Source organism: Condylostylus longicornis, unplaced genomic scaffold (genome assembly GCF_029603195.1).
Source record: "Condylostylus longicornis isolate FDR11 unplaced genomic scaffold, ASM2960319v2 ptg000010l, whole genome shotgun sequence".
NCBI lineage: Eukaryota > Metazoa > Arthropoda > Insecta > Diptera > Dolichopodidae > Condylostylus > Condylostylus longicornis.
Window position 1 is genome coordinate 11,310,392 of NW_026577979.1, and position 26,182 is coordinate 11,336,573.

General features: G+C 22.3%; 1 protein-coding gene across 1 annotated transcript in view; it reads right to left on the bottom strand.

The window, feature by feature from the left end:
• Positions 1 to 1,100: 1,100 nt before the first annotated feature.
• Positions 1,101 to 26,182, bottom strand: part of LOC129619171 (potassium channel subfamily K member 1-like) — a 48,930-nt gene continuing 23,848 nt past the window's right edge. The window contains exons 3-6 of the mRNA XM_055534287.1: positions 8,206 to 8,346; positions 7,925 to 8,134; positions 7,632 to 7,835; positions 1,101 to 7,519 (exon numbers count right to left, since the gene is read on the bottom strand). Of these exons, the coding sequence (XP_055390262.1) occupies positions 7,233 to 7,519; positions 7,632 to 7,835; positions 7,925 to 8,134; positions 8,206 to 8,346 (842 nt within the window). The 3' untranslated portion in view covers positions 1,101 to 7,232. The remainder of the gene's footprint in view (positions 7,520 to 7,631; positions 7,836 to 7,924; positions 8,135 to 8,205; positions 8,347 to 26,182) is intronic.

Here is a 26,182-nt window from a genome sequence, read left to right on the forward strand (position 1 = left end):
AATTTTAAGAACAACACAAAATTAATAATAAATAAGTGTTAAGTAATTTTTATCAAATAAACGATAAACTGAAAAATGTGTATGGTTTTTTTTCTTTAAATAAATTATTTTGATATTTATTTTTAATTATTAAAAATAGCTTAATACTAATATTTGGAAATTTATAAATTTATCATTATGTACATTGAAGGATCGCAATTATACGATTGTAGGGGATATATATTTTTTTTTTGTTTTTTTTTTTCTATTTTTATATTTGTTCAAAAAATATTTATTTTATATTTATGTATATATTTATATATTGTTGAATTTTACATACATATACTATATAATAAATATACATATTTATTATGTAAAAGCGTTGGTGTTGTTTATTAATAAGCATATAATGTTTTATATAATATAATATTTAAAGCCTAATAATTTTTTTTTATTAATTAGTATGATATTCTGTTAAAGCAAATTTATATTTTTTCTTCGTTATTGTTTTTTCTTTTCGGATAAAAATGTATTTGATATGTTCTTTTTGATAATGTTGTTGAAATGTTAATATGTAAGTATATATTTTAAACAGTTCAATTTTTTTTTATTTTAAATACATTTTTAATGTTATAAAGTATTTTAGATTTGTATTCGTTGAATTAAATTAAAAAAAAAAAATATTTTCAAAGAAAATTTTAATTAAATATTAAAATATGTATAAATATTCAAATATAGTAACAAAGTAATATTAGAAAAAACATAATATGAATTATTCAGCAATTTAAATTGTATTGCTGAATACATCATATAGACGTTAGATCTGCATTTTTGTAAATGCTCATATATTAATTAATTAAACTGAATGTTTAAGTTTTTCACCAAAAAAAAAATTAGAATGTTGGACCACTTGATTATTATTTGCAAATATAAATATATTAGTATATTTAATACCACATGGAAAAATTATAAAGGATTATTTTGGTAAGAAGTTTATAAATATACTTATTATAATGTTGTTTATAGGTATATGACTTTATTTAAGTCAATTGAAATTCATGACTTTTAATTTATTTGAATATAAATTTTTCTTTCTGTTTTGAAATTATCTGTTTTGATAGTCTGGTATCATGTTTTCTTAATATATATTTTATTAATATGAGTTTCACATTATAATCCAATTTAAAATTTTATTTCCATTTACTGAATAAAGTAAATTATTATTGAATTTTTGAGGTTAAAATATGAACCAATAAAAATAGGCTAAAAATGAGGGAAAAAGATAAATGCATTTTAAGAATTTTGATATTTTTCTAAAATAGTAAAGTAGAATTTTTAATTATGTATTAAAAAGATTACATAAGTCCATTTGTTTACAAGATAAAACGGAGTATTTTTTAATCATAACACTAAAAGTAAATGATATAAATTCACTAAAAACTGACTGATAAAAACAATGATGACGGACAGGTGATGGACTTTCTTCTGAAAGTAAATAAGGAATAAATAGAATGACATGTAAGAATTGACATTAATGACAGTAAAGGGAAATAAAATATGTGTACAAATTTTGGTTAAAAAAAATATTTGAATAATACTTTTAAAAGAAAGAGCAAATATAATTGAAATTTGCGATTAATTTACTTTACTCAGAAATAATTAATAACTTAGCTATTAATAGCAATGCAATATGAATTGAAAAATGGAATTTTATATAGTAATTTAAAATTAAATAAAATAATTTATATATAATTTTTATTTATAATATAATATTTTATTTTTGAATTGAAATTAATTTCAATAATAAAATTCTTTTCTCTACATTAATAATTATAAATTTTTTGTTTTCCATATAAATATTTTTAATTTTGAAACCGAAAAATGGTTTTCCTTTTTGAGTGTATGTAGTAGTAGTAGTAGTAGTAGTAGTAGTTATTGTTGTTGTAAGTATATAGATAGTGTTATTTGTTTTTGTTTTATTGTTTTATCATTTATTTTATAAAAAATTTCTGGAAGACTGAAATTAGCTTTAATTTTATACAATAGTATTTAAGTTCAGTTTATAGGAATAAATTTAATTTTTAGATAATAAATAAATACATTTGTATTTTTTGAACATGATTATATATAGGTATAGGTACACCGATTTCAAAACAAATATGAATGTATAGTAGTATGTATAGTAAGTGTATTTTGTTTAGTTTTATTTAATTTTTTTTTTTGCTATTTTTATTGTTATTATTTTATTATGAATTGTATTGTAATTTATTAAATAAATATTTTTGTGATGTGTCTCAAAGCAATATTCTTTAAGATTTATGTGGTAGAATACATCGATTATAAATATAGATATGATTTTTTTATCCATAGGTAAATTTACGTACGAGTATAAATATGCAAACATGTAGTGGAACTATGTTATAACTGTTACTGATTATTATAAAAGTTAGCGATACAGCAATTGCCTAACGAAAAGTCGGGTTGGGTAGGTATTAATTTTATTACAAGTTTATATCTTCCACTATTTAAAATATATTCTGTCAAAATTTAGTCAATGTCCTTCATATTAAGTTCCTAAAATTGCAGAGAACACTGTTAAGAGGTTCAAAGTTTTTTTAAAGGATATTTAAAGCATTTGTTTAGTTATCTTTCAACAATGTTTGCATACATATATATATATATATTTATATATATATATATATATTATATATATATATATATATATATATATATATATATATATATATTATAAATATTTAATATAATTATATAAAATTATATTATGAGAATAAAATATATACATATTACACAATTTTAGGCATTTCCATGTATATAAGTCCACTTCCCAGTATGTTAAAGATCCAATCACGTCAATCGTTTAGTTGTGCAAATGGCAATGATCTGCAATTACGCAATTTTCGCAATAAACATGTTGTTAAAATGTTATTTACCTCTTATGCATTAACTTTTGAAAAAAAAATTAAAAACTAAAATAATCATTTGGAATACGGGGAAATGACCTGACATATGAAATTAAATTGTATTGAGAATTTACAGAGTCTTGTATATATAGTATAATAATTTTACTTGTATTTACTTGTATTAAAAGTTTGTTTTGTTTTGAATTTATGACCTCTTATATTTTAATTTTCTAACCTCCTTTTATAAGTAAATTAAAAAAGAGAAATTTGCTTAATTCTTATATGAGCTCACTTGAAATCTCTTCAGTTTGACATTCAAGTTTATTTTTTTTCAACTATAAATAAATTTAAAAGCTGAGGAAACTGTATTTTTTAGCACTTTCCCAAAAAAATATTTTAAAGAAGTACCGTCTGTTTATCTGTGCTTACAAAACTTTTACCTTTAAGATAGAAGGCTGAAATTTTATATACAAATAGATTTTTATTATAAACTTATTTCGATAGCAGAAAAAGTTCCAGCCTTAAAATGTCCTAAAAATGGCATTTTTAATTATTTATTGTAGTGAAACTACAAATATTTTTATATTCGAATTATAATAATAAGAAAAGAAGTGACTGACTTCTTCTACCATAGTATAGCGGCATTGCATAGTTTATATTTAAAATAATAAAATGGATGTTAAAATTAAATAAACCGTTATGAAAAATCTGTTTTTTTTTTTTTTTTTCAAATTTTTGATATCGTTTTCCTTCTAGACCATAAGTTGTATTTCTGAAAGATTCAGAAATTTTAACGCCTTTGAGATACTAAAACGTTTATTTTGTTAAAAGAAATTGTTTTTCCATCTCCATCTCTTATCAATTAATTGCCCCTCGAAATTTGTAAAATTTGAATTTGCGGCAGTTTATGTTTCCGAAACTGTAAGGTTTTCCAAATTTATATAAAATACAGAAAGCTAACGGAAAATGCCATGCCATCAAAAACATAATTACTTATGTCAACTCATGTAAGTCATATGAATGAAAACAAAAATAATTTATGGTATTTGACGAAAGTAATTTAAATAATGCAATAAATTATTTTTAATTGCAGTATTTTCACTTATTGAAGGGAAAAGTGCTGCTTTACAGAACGTTGGTTTTTATTAAATTTCCATTTTGGTTTGTTAAATACAACAAAATTTCGTAATTAATAGCATAACATTATGTTACTTAGTTTTTATTACATTTCAAATAATCATTAAATATTTAAACTTAAATTTAAATATTTAAATATAATAATTTGTGAAAGATTTAAAAAAAATACATTGTTTAGTTATAAACTAAATTAGTGTTGCACTGAGTAGACGTTCTAGAAGCAGTTACGTGGAAATTCTAATTACAATGGCAAATAGTCATTCTACTTTTGCTTATACTTCGATAAATGGCTGCAATAATTTTGACAAAATTAATTTAATTTTGTTTTATGTATATGTAATTGTATTCTGCCTCTGTATAGATTTCTTTGTTTATTTGAGAAATTTGTTAAATAATACTTACTTTATAAAATGAATAAATACATACTTAAATACTTAAAGTTCAATAAAATTTAAAAAATCCATGTTTTTCAAAATATATTAGTAAGTACAATTTTCGGGCTATCATTCTCTAGTTTCAGCACATAAGATATATGCGAAATCTAGCAATAATAATCTGTATACTACCTGAATTATAAGTCGATATTTATTTATTATCAGATTTTTTTAGAATAGAAATGTATATTTTTTTTTAAATCCAAAATTGTTTAAATGTCAAACGACAAAAATCAAGACGATTGTTGAGATTGTTTTCTTCACCTAGAAAAATTTCTAAGTACGAGTTATAATATGAGTTACGCTATGGTTTCATTTCTCACTGGTCTGATATTTTCTTTACTAAACTACTGAATAAAAATCGTTATTGCTTAACGTATCGATACTATATCCGTTTTAAACAACAAATAAAATAAATTTATGAAGAATTTTTATAAATAATTTGAGATTATAAAAATTAAATTTAAGAAAATCATTGTAATTTTTAAATTATATAAATAAAATAAAAACACAATGTTTAAATTAAAATTACCAGATTTTTTTAACTTAAATATAAGAAGAAATATATATATATAGTATAATAACTCTTAGAAGAAATATATATATATAGTATAATATACAGACTCTTAATAAATTCCTTATACAATGTCTTTAATACATTTAATAACATTTACTCAAATAACATATGTTATAGTACATACATACATAATTATTTATTATGTTGTATTTTTTTATATATTTATATTTTTTTATAATATTATATAGAGTACAATAATAATTCTTAACTTCAAAATTGTAGCATTATTGTATTTTCTACACTATTCACCAATTAACAATTTTGTAGCTGAATTGTGTGTAAATATTGTATTACTGCAATTTTGCAGTCAGGGATTTTAATGTTATCTTACTTATTCAAAAAAAAAAAAATTTGTTTATTTTAGAATTTTACTACTTTAGATTTTTTTTGTGTTTGTTTTCTTTGAGATTTTCATTTATTTTTTAAATTTTATAGTATTTTATTTACAGCAAAATAATTTCTTTTTTTTTATACATTAAGTAAAATATTTTATTATCTTATTTACAATTTATAATTTTTTTTTTTATTTATACTAAATTTAATTAATTTTTATACTAATATAGTTTTTTTCTTTTGTATTTTTCCTACATACAGATAAACAGTTATTTTATTGAGATGGATTAAATTTAACATTTATTATGATTTTATTTATTTATTTTGTTTTTTTTTTGTATCAGTGTAACTACAGTTACATATTATTATATTTATGCAAAGACAATTTTTTCTTACTTCAAAAATTCAGTAGTACGGTATAGCTATAGAATTTAGTTTACAAATTGTAATTGCTAAATTGTATAGCAATAATCGTATTACTGCAATTTTGAAATCAAGGTTTATTCTATGCAGTTTTTTATACTGCTCTTCAAGCTTTCTCTACAGCTATAAAAGTAATTTCTTATTATAAAGTCATAATTTAATGCATCTTTTCGTACGAATCAATTTCAATTTAAAATTAATATATTTTTTTTTATTTTTAATTGGGGTTTGGAATATTTTAGCACAGTATATAATATGTATACGATATAAAATAAGAGTTAATTCGAATGTATACAAAATGCTGTTCCAAAAAATTTTAGAAAAAGAGAAAATTAGAGTTTTTGTATTAATACTTCGTACGGGAATTCAATAAAATTATATTAAATCGCATGAAATTTTGTATAAATAAAACACTATGATTATGGGCTTTGTTAAAATCAAAAAAACAAAGAACAAAAATTAAAATAAAATTCCTATGATTTTCAATTGCTTATCCTAAAAATCCTGGATCAATTAAATTAATTTTAATATTTATAATTAATATTTCCACTAATTGTAGTTTCTTATATTTTAATTTCGAAGGGAGCAAATTTAAATAAAATTATTGGCTAATCAATATATTAAAAAACTAGTAAACTATGCTAAGGTAATTTTTTGTTTATAACCCACAGAAATTTTCTTTACTTTTAAGTTTTTAAAGCGCTCTTAATTTTAAAATGATATAGAAATTAAGGTTTCGTTTACAAAATTTTGCAAAATTACTAAGAATACCATGGTGCTAATTTTAATTAGGATTCCAGAATATATGAAAATTATTAATTTAGTAGAAATTCCAAGTTCATTTTGATGTTTTAATGAAAATTATTGGTTTATTTAGTTGACCTAAATCCGCAAATAAATTTTCATATTTTGACATTCTCAGCTATTGCTTTGTGTTCCTTTTTGAGACAGCAAGTAACTAGATGTTTCTAATAACAATTTTAAATTATTATTAAGAATTTTAATCATTTATCATAATAATCATTTGTACGAAATTCAAAAATATAAAAACTTTTCAATTGAATTAATTAATCTATAAACAATATTTTAAAATTTAATGTAACAAAAATTGAAATTGATCGCAAACAATTTGAATTGTTTTAAGGCTTACACATTTTCTTTCTTTCCTCGTTTTTTTTTTTAATTCTTATATATATATAAAATTTTAATAATATATTTATTTATACTTATAAAATTTTTAAAAAAGTTCTCATTAAAATTAGGGTGTAATTAAATCTAAAATATTATGATATTATTTATTTTTATACTTGAAAATTATATAAATAAATAAACTTAAAAACTAACAAAAACAAAAAAATAAAACACAAACTAAATTCATTTAATTATAAAATAAAGTTTAATTATAAAGAAAAATTAAGAACATGAAATTTATGGTACTCGTATATCACTATGTGTAATAGCTGAAGATGATGGTTGATCATCAGTTGGACTTGGAGATTCATCACCTCCATGTGGACGAATTCTAACAACAGCTCGTCTTTCTTCATCTTGTTGTGGTATATATAAACCAGATGGACCGGAATAACATGGTGCAGCATTACCAGATAATCTTAATTTTTCAGTTTCACCAGTTCCATTTTCAGTAAATAACTGTCCTAAATTTAATTGAGGAATGTCATAGAAAACTGTTAAACATAACATGACAGCAATCAAACCTTTATTTTTTCAAAAAAGAGATAGAAATGCAAAATAATATTTTTATTCAAAGAAAAATTTAATTTTAATTACTTAGTTTATATTCTTTAATTTAAAAGAAATAATAATTACCACAAATTAAATAGATAGCAATGCAAATTTTATATAATGAACGATTTTCTGGTTCAACACTTTCTCCTGGAATATAATCACCTAATCCAATTGTTGTTAATGTTATAAAACAATAATAGAGTGCATCCAATGTTCCCCATTCTGGTTCCAAATATGAAAATATAATTGTTGGTATAGCTACAAATATTATAGCTACAATTGTAACTATAATTTTTTTATAAAAGAAAAACGAAGTAAATAGATAAAAAATTAATTAAAAAAATTAACAAAAAAAACAAATAACAAATTATTACCAATTATTGTTAAATGAAGAAGTCGAATATTAAATGGTTGATATAAATGACCCAATGAAGAATTTAATTTTCCAAGTAACCAATTTGCCGGTATTAATAAACGTTCAATTATTGCAGTTAATAATACAAGAGTTAATGGTATACCAAAACTTGCATATATAATGCAAAATATTTTTCCAGTTTGACTTAATGGTGTAACATGACCATAACCTACCCATATAGAATTAATATGAAAATTAATATTAAATTTTAAAAAAAATTATATTTTTTAAATTTCTTACCAATTGTTGTTACAATTGTACTCGAAAAAAATAATGATTGACCAAAACCCCAATTTAATTCATTTGATACATTACGTAAGGGTGAAATACCTCTATCATTAGCTTTGACAACAGCAGCTAAAAATTCTTCAAGATCAGTATCTGTATATAAAATTTAGAAGAAATTTTTTTTTATTATTAATAACAGAAATATTTAAAAATATAACAATAAATTAAAAAAATCTTATTAATAAAAAAAAATATTTAAAAATAATTGTTATATACCTTTAATCATAGGATATTTTTTTAAAAAATATTCTCTTTGTTTTAATATTGTATTTCGAATTTTATCGAATATTGGTGTTTCAATTGTGGCAAATGTTAAACTTCCTAATATTAAATATAGTGCGTATATAATAATAAAAAGACATAACCAAAGATTTTTTCTTAATGTAAAATGCTTTTTTTCTAAACTAATTTGTAACGGTGGTAACATTGGTAACGGTTGATTTCTTAAATTTAAATTTGAATTAAATTCTTTTTTATTATTATTAATTGTATTGTAATTTTTATTATCGTTTCTTAATATATTAACTGAATTTGTACTGTTATTATATTGAATTGTATTTATTGATGGACAACTTCTACTCTGATGAATATTTTTTAATTCAGTATTTAATTTTTTTTCATTAAAATTATTATTAATTACAAAATTATTTTCTGTATATGATAAATCATCATCAAGATCTTCATAATCATTCCGTAATTTTTTATCCAAAATAATTGTATTTGAAACATCTTTAAATTTTGATTTTAATTTTGAACCTATTTCAAGTTTAAATATGTCCATTTTAAAATTTATATATATATGTATATAGTATATGAAATTAGCCCAATATTATAATTTGATAATCTTTAAAAAAAAAACTAGGTTTTTTCTTTCTTTTTTTAATTAAAAAAAATTAATTTTACAAAATTTTTTTTTTATATTTGAAAAATAAGTGATTATAATTTCTTTTTTCTTTAAAATTTAATTGAAAAATTTTTTTCCTAATGCAATTTTTTAGGTTTAAATTTAAATTTAAACTAACATTTTACTTGGCTTTGAACTAAGCACGTATACGATAAATTATATTGAAAATTTTTAATAAAAATTTTGAAATAAATAAAAAAATAAAATCAAATTCCTGCACAATCTTAAAATAAATTTTTTTCAATTGAACATTTGAATAAATATTTCAATTTTTTAATTGAATACACAAGTATTTTTGATTTCAAAAGATGAAGTATTTTTTTAAATATAAATTTGCCTTTCTACCATCTGTCTGGACGATTAAAATGTCTATCAATTGTCTACTATTTTTTACTCTACAACTTTATAAAGATGCAAAAGTGAAAACAAAATCAGTTCACACATTTTCATACATGCATTTATTCTACATTATGTAAATAGATTTATTGTATAAACAGTGTTTCTCAACATGTTTTTATGGTGACATTCACATCAGAGTCAATAATTTTGATACCGTTCAATTATTTGTTATTAATATTGTATTTGGTATAAATTCTCACTCTTTCAAATACAAGATCTTTTTAAGCAATTTGTTGAATTTTCAAGTTTATAAAATAAACTTACGGGATAATTTAAAAGTAAGTAACTTGAAAAATTATCGTAATTATAATAATTATTTTAAAGTGTTTAAAACTTTTCCAATAATTATTTAACATGATTGATTTATCTCAATCAGTTTGCGTGTTATAATTTTGCCAAATTATTAATAACGTAGTTATTCAATAATGTGCAGGGTAGGAATATTTTCGTATTTGTACCATTATATTTTTACTGTTTTACTCTCTTCTGCTCATTATTCTTTTAAATTTTAGATTTACTACATATATTCGTTTTTCTAAATAACTTTATGAGACTTTTCTGTTTCAAAGACTTTTCTGTCTCTGTAGTGCATTTTTTTCAATATTTAAATCACACACATTCATTGAAATAGAAAATAATGTAGATATACATATAAGAAATTCGATACAAAGTAAATAAAATAAAATTATATTTTAATTAGTTTTTTTTTTAACTGTACTGTAAAGGTATTAATTATTATTTAATATAAATACCTAATTGATAAAAATAATTAAATTTAAAGTTTTAAACTAAAAAAATATGGACATCCGGCATCCGTAACTTAAATTTTCTGGCATCCGGCATCAAGATTCATATATAGATTTGCAAAAATAACGCTGACTTATAATGCTTTATTTAAAGAAAGAACGAAAACAAAATTACCTTTCACTCATAAATCTAACTAAAGAAAATTAACATGCTCGAAGGGTATACTATGCATATTTGCATATATTATCAAAATACACAGCACTTAAAATCATTCATTCGTACGAGTATCACAGGTGGACACGGTCAACTCTACCTATTCTCGTTTTTAATTAAGCTTGAGATTTGCAGAAGTCAATGAAATGATTAATTAAAAATGGAATAAGATAGTATCTGATCGGTTAGCTGATTTTATTAAAATTTTGTATTTTCGATTTGTATAGAGATGGTCTAAGACTTCACTGTATTCCTGCAGCAAGATGAATGTCTTTATGGCACATGCTTCTCGAGTTAAAGGGCCTCAAGTTGGAATATTTCAAAACCGGTAAAGCAAATAGGCAGATTAAATTAACTTTGTATAGTTATTTTGAGTGTTTCTATAAAATATTTTAAATCGGTAGAAATAGAAACATGAATAATGTTTGCTTAATTATTTTTGTATATTTTGAATCATTTGCTGGTTTTTCAAATGCTGTTTCTAAATTTTTATAACTAAAATTTATTAAGAGTTCTGTTCTGATTAAAAATTCTTATGGTTTTGTGAAGAGAATAATAATAATTTTAATCAATGACTGCTAACCTAAACCTTCAGATTTTTTTAGATTTCAATTTTTGATGCCTTTAGATTTCAATTCGAACTAAATAATAAACTGTTCTTAAAATCTATTTTGTATTGTCAAAACAGCACGAATTGTAAAAGACAGCGTCATATACAGACAATTTAATTTATCAATCAAATCGAAAATTTTCACTGAAATCTGAATTTTTCATTAAAGAAAAATTGACACCGAAATCTGAAAATTTTCATTAAAGTTTTTGTGATAGATGACGCTATCTTATCGTTCTTTTAATGTCAAAGCCTTATAATTATATAGTAAAATCGTATGATAAAAAATTTTTAATATTTCTATATTATTATTCTAGTTTTCATGATTTTTAAATATTTTAACAATGTAAATGCAAAAAAAAAAAAACAATAATTGTAGCGGTACGTAAATATGCAATTAACAATTCTAAATTTTCCATTTTATTTTTTAAAATTGAAATTATAATAGCTATGCGTATTGTGAAGATATTATAGTTCGACTTTTTACAATATTGGTTTAACAATTGCATCTATCAATTGTCAATTAAAAAAATATAAACATGAAATCATTTAAAATTAATGATTGTATTATTTCCCAAGTTTTCAAATTGAATTTTATTCATGTGCACCTATTTGTATAACATTATCAATAGTCATACTTATATGACTTGTTCAATTTTTATTGAAAAGTTTTATTAACATTTGATATACATATACATATTATGTATACATAGTAAGTACAATAGCATTTACAAACTTAAATAATGTTTTTTGTTTGAGAAAATTTTTTTTATTAAATTAAAGGTCTAACTTACTAAGTGTATTTCAATTGTTTCACAATTATTATTAATTTTTCATTTTATACACTACAAATATTGCGATGATAGCCCTCATTAAAATATTTTTCTTTTTATAAAATGAATTCCTATAGTTCTATATTAATTTCAAAGTGCATATATGTTTTTGAGACATACTAGTCAGAATAGAATTTGAATGGAGTATATTAAGGTTATTGTCATTATTATAAATTCATTGGATTTAATGAATTAATGATTTGAAATTTTTTCTAAACTATTATTAAATATTAGTAAAATTCAGAATATTAATAATGTTCAGAGTACATATTATACTATAAGTATAATGTGTGATTGAATGAATAATAGTTGAGAATTGCTTTTAGATTTTAATAAGTTACAAATTGCAATTATACAAATATTATGACTATTTATCACAAAATTTGAAAAAATTGTGACTTAGTAATACAAATAATATTTTATTTGAAAATTGGTAGGAAATATAGTTTCTATATGTCGTCCGAATATTCTATACAGGATTAAAATAAATGAGCAAAGAATATCTTAAAGAATTCCTTAAAGAATTCCTCCAAGCGATAAATTATTTTCAAAGAGTGCATTCATACTAATTCCAACTTGTACTTAAAATTTAATTTATTCAAAACTTTGGAGTGAAATTAAAAATAATTTTCTTTAACTTGATATTAGATTTAATTTATTGATAGCATAGCTTAAGGTACAAGTGATAGCTTCAAGAAGGTCAATTTTAAAAGTTTAATGTAATATTTCGAAAAAATTTTGAAAACTTGGAAACTAAATTTTTCACTATAGAAATATGACGCTATAAGATGAAGATTAATTCGAGAATTGTCTGGATATAATCAAATAATTTTTACAGAAATAAGGCAAATTTTTACATTGATCACAATTTGCGATAAATCTGTATTTTACAAAACTTTCGCAAGTATCTAGTATATACATATTTTGGTTTTATTTTTTATTATGTAATACATAATGAATATTATCCCTGTTTTATTTTTTTATTCAAATTGCATAAATTAAATGCAATTTTATTTATTATAAATTAATATGAAAGTTTTATAAGTTATTATTATGAAAGTTTTTATTTCCAAAATTTTGTACTATACATTGGAAATTACATAAAATTTTAATAGCAGATGTACAGTGTAACTATATAGTTACAACCCCTTTACATTTACAACTTTTTAGACCTTGAACAAATAGAATTTTTACATACATGTACTTACGTATTTATAAATATAAAATTATGTCAATTTTTTTTTTTAATAATAATATAATTAAATTATATGATTTGATGGTATTAAAATTTTTTAAAACATGACATTTACCTATTAAATTATTATTTTTTTTTATCTAATTTAAATAGACACATACATACAATATTTAAAATTGCAAAATTACAAAAAAAAAAAATTTTAAAATTCACCCATATTAAATTAAAAATTGTCGGTTTAACGTGTATTTTGTGGTATAATTTTAATCTCTATGTATTTAACTATTCATATCTTAATGGACAATTTAATACCATTAATATTTAATAAAATTTTACGATATAATAACTTTAAAGCTTTAAATATTTTGATATTATTATTATATTTTTATTTTAAGAACATATTGTCATTCTAGATCAGCCATTGTCTTAAACGACATTTTGAAAATTTTTTCGGAAAGCGATTTGTAAAATTTTCGATTGAAAATTCTTATCAAAATATATTTTTCTTACCGTTTTAAGGTTAAGTAAAATAGTTAACAGTTGTAAGTTAAAGATTCATTAATTTCATACGTTGTATGTGAAAATGAAAATTAAGAATAATTTTGCATTCGAGTTTTTTTGGTATTAGTACTTAGCAATTTTAAAGTAAACAAAAAAAATCGATATGATGGACCCTATGTTTTAATATTAGCAACAAAAATAAGGCAAAATATCTAATGTGTGAAAAAAAAAATCAATTCTGCTCAAAAATGGACTTACGATAATTCTGATCTAAGGCAACAGTATATTATTTTTTTTTTTTAAATTTCTATTGGTATTTTTTTTAAATTTATTTGAGTCATAAATATCGCGTTATATTTGAGCACTTAATTTGAATTAAAATTAGTGACAATAAAAGATTTTTACGTCACTCAAATTGTTTAAATATTAATAATTAGAGTAATAACTGTTGATTATTTATAATTTAATTTATTAAATTATAAAATTATATATATAAAATACATATTTTTTTTTGGTTTGATTTAATAGTACCATAATAGTAGTGGAAACTGCATTATATTTGGGGGTACCAGAAATAAATATTAAAAATCAAGTTTGTTCATAAATATTGTTGAATTTTCTGCAATATAGTGAATTCGGTATGGGGAGAGCAGTGAAATAATATGAACTATTTTTCTTTTTTATAATTATTGAGAACGTGTTGCATCATGTTTTGTAGTATTCTGTTAATGAAAATATTCACTATTTTGTATATATAAAAATTACAAGCAGACAATTATGGTATACACAAAAGCACTCATTTATATTTTCACTCATTAAACATCTTTATAACATTCTAAAAATTCATTTCTAAAAATATTCATAATACCGATCTTGATTTGGTGGCCAACAACTTATGAAAAATTTGCCTTTTTTATAAAACTTTTTTTGCAAAAACAAAATTTATTCATTCACAAAAAAAAATTATTTAAATATTTGCAAGACTATTTTGAAATCCTCTAAATTATCGTATTTATGAACGTGTTTGTGTATGTTATACATAAAATATTGTATTCATAATTTTTTATAATTAATGTTTATAAAATTAACTACTATAGGGAGGTAGGTTTGAAAGAAATTTCATCTATGCAATTAGTTTAAATATTTTTTATTTTAAATAAAAAAAAACGTTGGTTTTAAAATGTCATCATGCATGTTGTATAACAAAAGAAAATGGTATGATATTTAAATTTTTATTAAAAATGCAATTACTTTTCCCTTTTTATATAGATTCAGTTGAGAATAACATTATTTTTGGTTGGTATTTAATTACTTTTAGTGACGTCCAAAATATTTTCTACTTATTTTACAAAATTTGTCAGAATTCACTGTACATAGATAACTATATTTTAAGAAGATTTAATAATTTAATATAATATCATTTTTTTTAGATATACATATACATACATAATATAAATTGCATCCCTAAAATATTAAAGTTTTAATTATGTTAATGGAGACAATCTGCATAAAAATAACTTAAACAAGATGACATTTATTATTTAACTATTGTTTTTTATTATTAAAGTCCATAATGGCAGTAGCTTTGCTTTGAAATATTTTTGAGTAAAAAATGTAACTCAATAATTAATGTACTCATATTTTATGAGAAAGTACTGAAAGTGAAAAGATACAAGACTAAATTACTTATTCTATTTTACATATTATACTCTCTGGTGTTATCTAAGTTGCAATTTGATAAAGAATATATCTTTATCCCATAATTAATATAAAATATTTAAAATCGACAAATAAAATTATTTTAATTATAAACACTGAGTATTAAAACATTTTCACATAGTAAACGCACTGACTTTGCCTTTAAAATTTTAGTTGAGTTCTTAAAAAAATTCAATGCTGTATATAGTTCACAATGCAGACGAGTCTTACAATTTAAAACTTTATTGACTATTTAAGGCAAAAACCACTTTTTATTATTACTCTCGCACGAACATTAACCCGAAAATTTATAGCTTGTAAGGGACTCAAGTGCCATAATTTTGATTTACTGACGATAAGCCTGTCTTTATAAAATCTCAAAATTAAACTTTATTTCCCGATTTTAATTTTAACTACAACGTTAAATGTATACAAAAATAAACTAAAGTTGAATTGTGGTGAATTTCTATACGCAATTACAAACTATAGTAATTGTTTTACAAATACATTAATATATACATATATACTATAAAGTTTATACCATTTGTCATACATTGTGAATCATATGCAAATGAGATGTAAATGTATTAAAAGTTAAAATTAGGAAGATTCGCTTAATAATTCACAAAAAAAATTAAAATAAATATTTTTATAATGGGTTTTTTTTTAGCAATATTTATGCTGACCACACATGTACGCGTGTTTGTATTTAAAATTATTATAATCTAATTATTTAGTTGATGTTTTAATTTTCCAAATTAATTGTTTTAAGCATTGTTCCCTCACATATAATTACAATTAAAAAATCATAATAATTATACTATAAAAGGGTACATATATAAGTATATATAATTAAAATTGCCGAATTGTTAAATTATCTCTAGTAATCTGTTATTAAAATTATCTCTATTAATCTCATAAAACGTCGCTTTTCTTTAAAAATCTATTAGATATTTAGAGTTTCAGGATTTTTTTATATAGCATATATTAATTTTGATAAAGTAATGATTAATATTTTAATTGATAATGAGAACATAAGAGATAAAACTCATACAGGAGACTATTAAATATTTTAAAGGTCGATATATTAATTTTACCCTATTCAAAGTATGGGCACTAGAGATGAATTAATCAAGTTAGAAAAATATTAAGTCTCTGACAATTTAATTAATATATTTAAAAGGAATTTAAATGATATACTAATCATAACATACAACCCAATTTAATATAGAAATACTTTAATAAATTTGATGGCTCTTTCAATATTTTCAGCGGAAAGATTTCCTCATACTCTTCTATACTACTTTCTCAATCAATAACTAATATTCATCAATATTATCCATTATATAACCTTATTACATCAGAAATACTAATTGGTATTTCAAAATTTTTTAAAAAAAATTGCTTGAATTTTTAAAAGACATCATCTGTTTAATTAACATTAAAATTTGTATAAATAAAAGTAATCAAACGTCATATTCATAATTTAAATTTATGTTTCTTTATACATAGGTGATGATAACCGCAAATAACTAAACTGACTGATAATTTCAACAGAAAAAATATAAGAGCTTATATTATTAATAGCATATACCTCATACATAATACTAAAATACAACATAATATTTAACAATATCAAAACCACAAAATATATATACATAATTAATCAATATGTATGTATGTGTATACAACATTATAATTCTGTTATCAAAATAACAGAATAAAAATCATGAATAATAAGTTTACAACTCTCAACTTTGGGAATATATGTATATATATATACAAAAAATCAACTCAACTTTTGACAACTTTTATGTAATCAAATAAAAATAGAACACATAGAGGTATTGTTATAAGTGGTTTGAGCCCACATTATAACTTATAATAAAAACATTTCATGTTTTTAAAACCAATTATAAAGTTCTATATAGAATTTGACAAGTGTCATCTATAGGTACACTTAAATATTTAACCGGTATTTCAAGGATCTTTTATATAGAAAGTATATCAAAAAAAAACCGAGCCTCAAACTTCAATCAAAAGCACATAATATTAAGAATTCATTTGAAATTTCTTTTTTTTTTTCTCTTTAAGTTTTTTACATTAACAATTTTATATGTACAACATTATATACACAATATATATATATATATAGATATATTTGCATTAGGTGTCATAAATTTTAGGGCCTTTTATATTTGCATAATTGTGGGATTATTTAATATAATTTGCTCTATTTGTGTTAAATATTCCTTACAGCAATATTTGTCTACATTTTATTTTAGTAAAAATTATTATTATTTTTTTTTTTTGTTAAGATAAATAGAGACTAGATAAATAAATAAAAAAATATGTATACAATCCTTGAGGACATAATAGAAAAATGAATTCTATTAAATTTTCCTTTTTGATTGTTTTATTTGGATTATGTTTACACATTATAAATATAAAAATTTATGATGAATTTTGATGAGATTGCATTATAAAAATATAAGAGTGTCTAAAGTTATTTCCAAAAATTTTCAAATAAATCCAATTTTTTTTTTTTTTTTTGGAAATAAATTTATGAAAAATTCGGAAATCATTTAAATTTACCAAATATTTGAAAATTTGTGTAAATTTTTCGAAAATTTTATTCAAAAATATTGCATATTATAATCTGTACCTACCATACGCTCATCACCCACCTAGTTACTTCAAACTGGTTTATGGTTATGATGCAATATCATGCACCAGCCCTATACTCCGAAGAGAGTAGGAGCGAAGTAGGATAAAAAAAATAATTTGTACCTAATGAATACCTTTACCGAAATATCGAAGAAATTGGGTCGGAAAGATTTAGTAGTTGAAAAGATTTATGAGTCCTAGGGCTTCAAAATTCAATAGTTTGAATTTGTTGCATGAATTAAAAATTAATTTTGATAACCGATACAAAATTAAAATTCATGTAATTTAATTAATGTTTAAATAGTAATCTGTGGTTTAGAATTAGAACTACTACGACTTTGGTACTTCTTAACAGAATAAATCGACTTTAGTACTTCTTAATGTTATCCAATTCTCTAATGGTTTTACCTATATTTTTTCTTATGTATTGTCCAAATTGTAAATCAATCTACTTTATTTATGAATCATTTTTAGCACTTTTCCAAAAAATTTTTTGAAAAAAGTGCTTATTAGTTTCACTCTGTCCGTCCGTCCGTCCGTCCGTCCGTCCGTCCCTCCGTCCGTCCGTCCGTCCGTCCGTCCGTCCGTCCGTCCGTCCGTCCGTCCGTCCGTCTGTCCGTCCGTCCGTGTGTCTGTTTACAAAACTTCTACACCCTTGAAGATAGAAAGCTAAAATTTTATATATGCATAGATCTTTACTAGAAACTTATTTTCGTAGAACAAAATTTTTACCTATCTCCCCCCCTCTAGAAGTTATACCCCCCCAAAACCCTAAAAATGGCCTTTTTTAAATATTTGTTGCAATGAAACCATAAGCATTTTTGAAATTTTGCAAACGCAGAAAGGCAGCGGCTTGCTTCCCCTAGCGTGATATACTATAGTTAAATTTTAGAAAAACAAAATGGCCGTTCAAATTTACCGTTATCTAAAGTCCTTTTTTTCCAAATTTTTGATGTCGGTTTTCTTCTAGATCCTATATTCTAGAACTTTGAAATTTTAGGGGCTTTTAGACATTAACAAATAGTTCATTTCGTTAGAAGAAATTTTTTTTCCATCTCCACCCCCTCTCAAGTTATCACGTCTTGAAATTCGTAAAATTTGAATTTTTGACACCCTATATTTCCGAAACCGCAAGCCTTTCCAAATTTTTATAAAATCAAAAAGCTAACGGTAAATTCCATGACACTAAAAAATATAATTATTTTTCTTAACTCACACAATTAACCCTTAAAATCGAGCATTATGTTAACCCCTTTTTATGTTAATTTTTGCTTTATTTCAAAGACTGCATATATGCGTCATCCTAAATATATGCAATCCTAGAAATAGTTTTGTATATGAATGAAAATAATTTTTATAGTGTGATAGGTATACATAGACTGTATTTAAAAGCAGAATTTTCACTTGTTGAAAGGAAAAGTGCTACAATACAAACCATTGGTTTGACCCAACTTTTTTATTTGAAATTTTGTTTCTTGTGAATTTGAAATTTCTTGAATTATGAATAGAAGAGAGCGTATTTTGAATAAACTCAATAATTGAATCAGTCGACTCTTACCGCAGATAATTGTAACAAAAAAAAAACAAATCTAGCTATAATATGCGATAATATAAATTTTAATATGAAATTTTTAATATAAATAATTGTTTTTTAATGAAGTCTCATTGCATATACTTAGGAGTAGTGTAAAAACAACTTTGAGGAAGTCGTACTAGCATAGTTATTTAATTAAAATATTAGCTAAGTTAGTTTTAGAAATATTTAACAAAAATATGTTTTTTATTAACTTCTTGTTTTATTAGAAGTTAATGGAAGCTAATAATTTCTACCATTTTCAAAATATAGTTGGCCGAAATTTATAATTTCATTAAATTTAAAAGACAATAACTTAGAAGAGAATAGTAAGAAGAAATATTAATTGATATCTGATAATTTTATCGGATCGGAGCAACTTCAATACTTTCGTGGTCTTAAAACACTTCTAATGGTTTCGACACAATTGCCTGTCAGAAACTGGCATTTCTTAATGAAGAGTTGTATGTCACCCGATATAGAAAGGGAGGTATAGGAAAATTTTGTTTTAGAGAAATAATTTTAAGATTTATTTCCATGTTTTCAAAACTACAACATTTTATGTTGAATATTTGTAAAAGAATGCTTTAAAATTACAAATGAAATAAATTTTGAATTTGAATCAGAGGAAACGAATTTTTTCGACTTAAAAAGCTCAAAATGACAAATTCCAGAAGCTCAAATACGACAAGTGCATAGCTTATTTATTCATAAGCGATTTTATTTTGAATTTTAGCACAAAACTATTAAGATATATATATATATATACGAGTATATATAGACAATTATATAAATTATGTTATTGTTAATTTTATTATTATAATGATCTCATAAAATTATTATAGCTGGTCTAAAAATATTAATTTAATTATTTGAAAACTAGGCTTCTGTTTATACTAAAAAACCATTATTGCTATTTTTATTGCTGTTTTTTTTTTGTTTTCCTAAAATAATCACTTATTTTTCAGTAACTTGTTGACATGTTTTATAAAATTTACTGTAATATGTAAGAGCACATATGTATATATGTAAAATTATGAATTAAAATTAATTTTTTTTCCTCATTACATACTTTTTTTTTATTTGCTTATTTACTTTAAAATTTATTTATTATTCTATGACCATAAAAAAATTTTAACATTTTTTATTTTCATAATTATTCATGTATGAAAATAAAAATATTTGCAAATGGTCAAAGAAAGATTCTAAATCACTGATAACAACGCTATATAGCCATAAATTTGTTTTACGAGATTTCCGAAACATTCCGTTCACATAACAATTTTTACATTATGATTAAATTTTTTTTCTTGTTTTTCTTCCAATCTCTATAATTTGATTATTGTAACAATTTTAAAAAATTTTCTAATTTTTTTTCATTTTATTCTAAAATTATTTTTATAATTTCGCAAAATTTGATTTTCTGTGTACTTTATACACCACGTTTTAATCGGCTGAAAGCTTTAAACAAACTGTTCATCATCGAGAAAATAAAAAACAATCAAAAGTACAGCTTCAAAATTGTCATATCAAAAAATAAAATCTAAAAAGTGTTTAATTTCATCGGTCTAAAAAATTGAAATATTTTTTTTTTTTTAGAAATTGAGATGAGAATTTTATTGCATTATAATTATTTAACAAACAACTATAGGATATCACAATTTTGTTTATTATCTTTGCATGAAAAATTAATATTTAAAAATTAAATTAACATTCACTGAATCAACATCATTTAACATCAAATCGACTTATTCAACAATGCAATATTAATTGCCAAATAGATCAAATTGGAAGTAAATTGGCAACTGACGACAGCAAACCACAAGTATTTCTTAAATATCGGAAAGGATCCTTATTCTACTGTGTAGAAGATTGAAAAAATACAATAACGACAAAATTCTTCTTTTCTTCTACACGGTCAATTACAGTAAATCTAAGATTTTGGTCATTTACTGAAATTAATATATTTTTTCAGAACAACATTTTTTTTATTTCCCTCCAATTTCAAATTATTCAAAACTTCAAAAACCTAAAATTCGCAAAACCTCATTTTTTGCTCTTTTTCAAAACATTTTTTCCAAAAAATTTTTCCATCTATGAACTTTTACAAATTTTTATAAAAGTTACCTTAGCTTACCTTGTTAATTGTCAAGACATAGTCAATTGTCATTATTTAATGCCTTTAATTATTGTTATATCTCCCAAAAGTATGCAACAAATTTTTATGTCATTGTATTATTTAAGTAGCTATATTAATAAGATTAATTTAAGAAGAAAATGTTTCGCAAAAAAATATTTTGACTATTTCAGAGAAAACGAGCTACTGTGTTGTAACAAACATGTTAACTACTAATTGAATTCAATTTCATTGCAATTTGTTTCAAATTTGATTTGCCACAATTTGAAAAAAATGGGAATAAAATATCGTATAAAGCTATTAAATATTTTTGAAAACAAAAAATATTTTATTTTCATTTAATATTTCATTTAGGAAAAGTGCCATTTTATAGGTCACTTTTTCCAATCTTGTTGGAAGGCAATATTGTTCTCGCGCTTAATAATATTAAGTTGTATATACATATGTTGAACTATATAGGAGCAATATAACACCAGGGCTTAAACTGAAATTAATTTTTTTACAAATTTCGCATGCTACTTATAATTTTAGTTTACATTGAATGATATTTACAGTCGATATAACAAGCACATACACCCAAGTCCACATAAATGCACAAATACAAACAAACATATTTAATGGAATAAAAACTGTAACTTAACTATTTTTTTTTTGTGCAATTCTTCGAAGTATTTCAGCAAATATTTTTTTTACAGTAACTTAACACCTAAATCAACTAAATATAAGGTAGTTTTAATTTTACATTTGAGCAGTTATCCAAAGTAGGAAAAGAGTAAGAAGTGTAAGGAAGGTTTGCAAAAGGTTTTATAAAGGGAAAATAAATGATAAATTGCATTTTTATAAATCGTGAACATTTTTTTATTGAAATGTGGTTAAATTTTTTATGTTTGTTTTGTTTTTTATTTTAATTCATTTTTTTTTCTTTGCTTTTGAATTTTAGTAAAATTATACCCAACTATTTTTAATTATTTCACGATGATTTTAGATAAAAATAATATTTAAACAAATTTTTAAATAAACTTTGATTAATTAAAAATAATGAACTGAAAAAAAAAATGGTCGATTAAAGCAAAAAGCAGGCGTTGATAAAAAGAAAATATGAGATTAATTTAAGCACTAATAATTTTCATATGTGCTAATCGAAAAAAACGAGATTAAAAGAGAAACATTGTTAACAAAATGTTGTAACCACTTTATTATGAACGTAAAAAAAGAGAAAAGAGAGTGGTTGGTAGTAAACTTTGCATTATGAATTTTGCATTGCTTTTCTTCGATTTTCGAGTTTATGAATGAATAAATTTTATTTATTCTACTATTTATACTAAAATTTTATTCATGTTTAAGATTTCCGATGAATGTAGAGCCTTCACTGTAAACACGCGTAGCTTCTTGGTAAATTTGTTCTTAAACCTACTGAAATTGATCAAATATTAGTTCCATAAAATCAGCATACTACACATAGAACTAGCTGTATTTAACATGTTTTTTTCTAAACCTTTTTATCGGAACCTGGCACTTCACAGGACTGAATTCCAAAAACTTCTTATAAAAAAAGGTGTTTTGTTTCGTCGGAACGACTTTTTTACTATGATGGCATATGACGATTTTCCATTTTAGTAGGGCTTAAAAGGTTTCGAAAAATTTGACATTATTTTTAAACTGATATGTTTTCCGAAATAATTTAGCAAACAATTAATAATTTTCAAAACCATCATGGTATTATTCCATATACAATTTGTCAACATTACATGATGATCGTAAGAGCATATTAGGGAGATTTATTAGAAAAGTACGGTCGCACAAGTAAAAGAATGCAAACATTAAAATAATTTTTGAAATACCGGCTTCTTGAACTATATAGGTACAATTTTTAATAGAGGAAAATATCACTACAACTTAATAAATTTATGTTAAACAAATTGAAATTATTATTGAAAAAACTCTTTATGTAAGTATGAGATTAAGTAACCTTATTAATTTAAAATTAATTAAATATTTTGATTTTAATAGCATTAATCTAATTGAAAATTTTATTATGTACTTAAATGATATGATAATTTAAAAGACTATAGATGATATACGATTTTGAAAATTAAGTGATTTAAATCCTTCTTCGGTATCAACTTTATGCAAATATACTTAAATTTAAAGCTAATATTATAACAGAATTGTTTTTAGTGAGCTGTATATTTCTATTGCATATAATAAATTTAAATTTTTTTGAAGTGTACTAAACTATGAAAGAATCAAATAATGAAAACTAAAATTTTTGACATCGGATAACTTGAAATTTCATACCAGTTAACAAATTTCATTTCAAGTATTTGAATAAGGTAACATCCTTTTAGGTTTCTAGTCTCACTTTCGATTTTGTCGGTAAATTATTTCATTTAACAAATATTTTAAATGATAATATCATTCGAAATTTCATTAACTTTACTCAAATAATCATATTCTTGCCCGCAAACATCAGTCTCATACAAAGGAGATGAACCTTTAAGATTTTTTCTTATTTTTAGGGTAAGTAATAACTTGAAGTTGTAACAGTCATATTAGGATCATTTTTTTAAATAAAGGAAACATCAGATGTGACAAACATTGTGTTAATGTCAAAGTGTAACATAAAAATTAACACACTTAAAGCAATAATCTAGAAATATCGATTTTATTATCTATTTTTATCATTAATTATTTTAAAGATAATACAAATGTACTTGTATTTTATACACTTGTAAATTCTAATAAAATTAAATACAAATTAAAAAAAGTAAAACGAAAATCAATATTAACATAAGTGATTGTTAAGTGAAAACAATGTCAAAAACCAGTTACGATAATAGTAATTAAACCTGTAAAATAAACACAAGTATTTGTCAATATAAATAAATATTCATGCAAGTGTGTGTTTGTGTTCAACTGATTGAAATGACTAATATTAAAATCAAAACAGCACTCTTGTAATTGTTTTAATTTTAATTATCAATAATGACAAATGATGCGTTATTTCTCTGTCAATCATTAATATTTTGTAATGTGCGTCATTTATTTGTCAAAATTTAATTCTTAAATCTATAAATAAATGAATTTCTTGTAAACATTTCAAATAAACTTTTTTATATGATTTAAAAATTTAATAGGTACGAAATTTTATTTAAATAAAAATTCTAAAAAAATCAAATCAATTCTAAATTTTCTGCTACATTTATAGAAGATTATCGTTTATTTTAGTATTTTTATTTTAAATAGCTACTTTTATTAAAAAAGTAAATTGTTATTTTATTTTCTTTGCTAATCGCATTTTCTATTTTTCTCAGATTTCGCAAATTCTATTAAAATGCTTTTTCAAGTTTAGAATGAATAAAGTCACGCAAAATTCACAGACAAAATTAAAACGTAAATAAAAAAAAATGCTGACTAAATTTAGTAAAAATATTTAGAGAAGCAAAAAAAAAGTGATTTAGGAAATTTTCTGTTTTGTTTTTGTTACCATTAAAAATTACATTAATTTTGATTTGACCATGTAGTATTTCTATTTTATTCACAGAATGAAAAGTTCTACATTAGTTGAATATATTGGAATTGTAAAAATTAATTTTAATTAGTTTCTATAGCAAGGAAACGAGAGAGGGTATAAACGTAGTACACAAAATATTCCACCTTTCAATCTTTTATGTACATGTAGAGAAACGAGCATTCTAATAACAATAGAACATTTGTTTAAAAGTTAAGATATAAAAAAATTTGATTATTTAAAATGTACAAACAGACGGATTTCCAACAAATTAGCGTTCAGTAAACCTTAGAATATGATTATTCTTAAAATAAAAAAATATTGCATACTTTTAGGGGCGAAACTTAGAAATAAAAGATGGATCGGAATGTAAATTTTGTAGTCGTATTGTATATCCGTTTTAATAGTTGCAAAGAGAGCAATTACTTTATTACAAATAAAATGCATGATGGTTCTTTGTGCCAGCTATTGAACTTATAACCTGTATAGAAATTAACAAAATTCGAATCAGAGGAAATTCTTGAATAAAATCGATGTGACACATATATTAAGCTGTTTATAAATATCAAACATTTAGCATTTCTTAAGATTTTTAAATGCTTTTTTAAAAAGATAAGTCAAAAAATGCACTTGGCATAATCTTTTTAAAACTCAATGTAAAACAAAAATCCATTATGCTAAATTTGGCATAAAATATTATTTAGCATTTAAAATGCTAATATCACAAAATTAATTGTGCTAGAAATGTGTGGATGAGAGAAAAACTTGGAAAGATGGAAATAAAGAAAATATCCAATCAATATGTGAACAATATTACTAAATTGTACAAGTACATATAGTACTTATTCAGTAAATAGTACCATTCTTTTAGTCCAATTGTCATGTAAGCATAAATATTAATATTATTTTTTTTTCTATGTATAAAAATATAGAGGCAAATA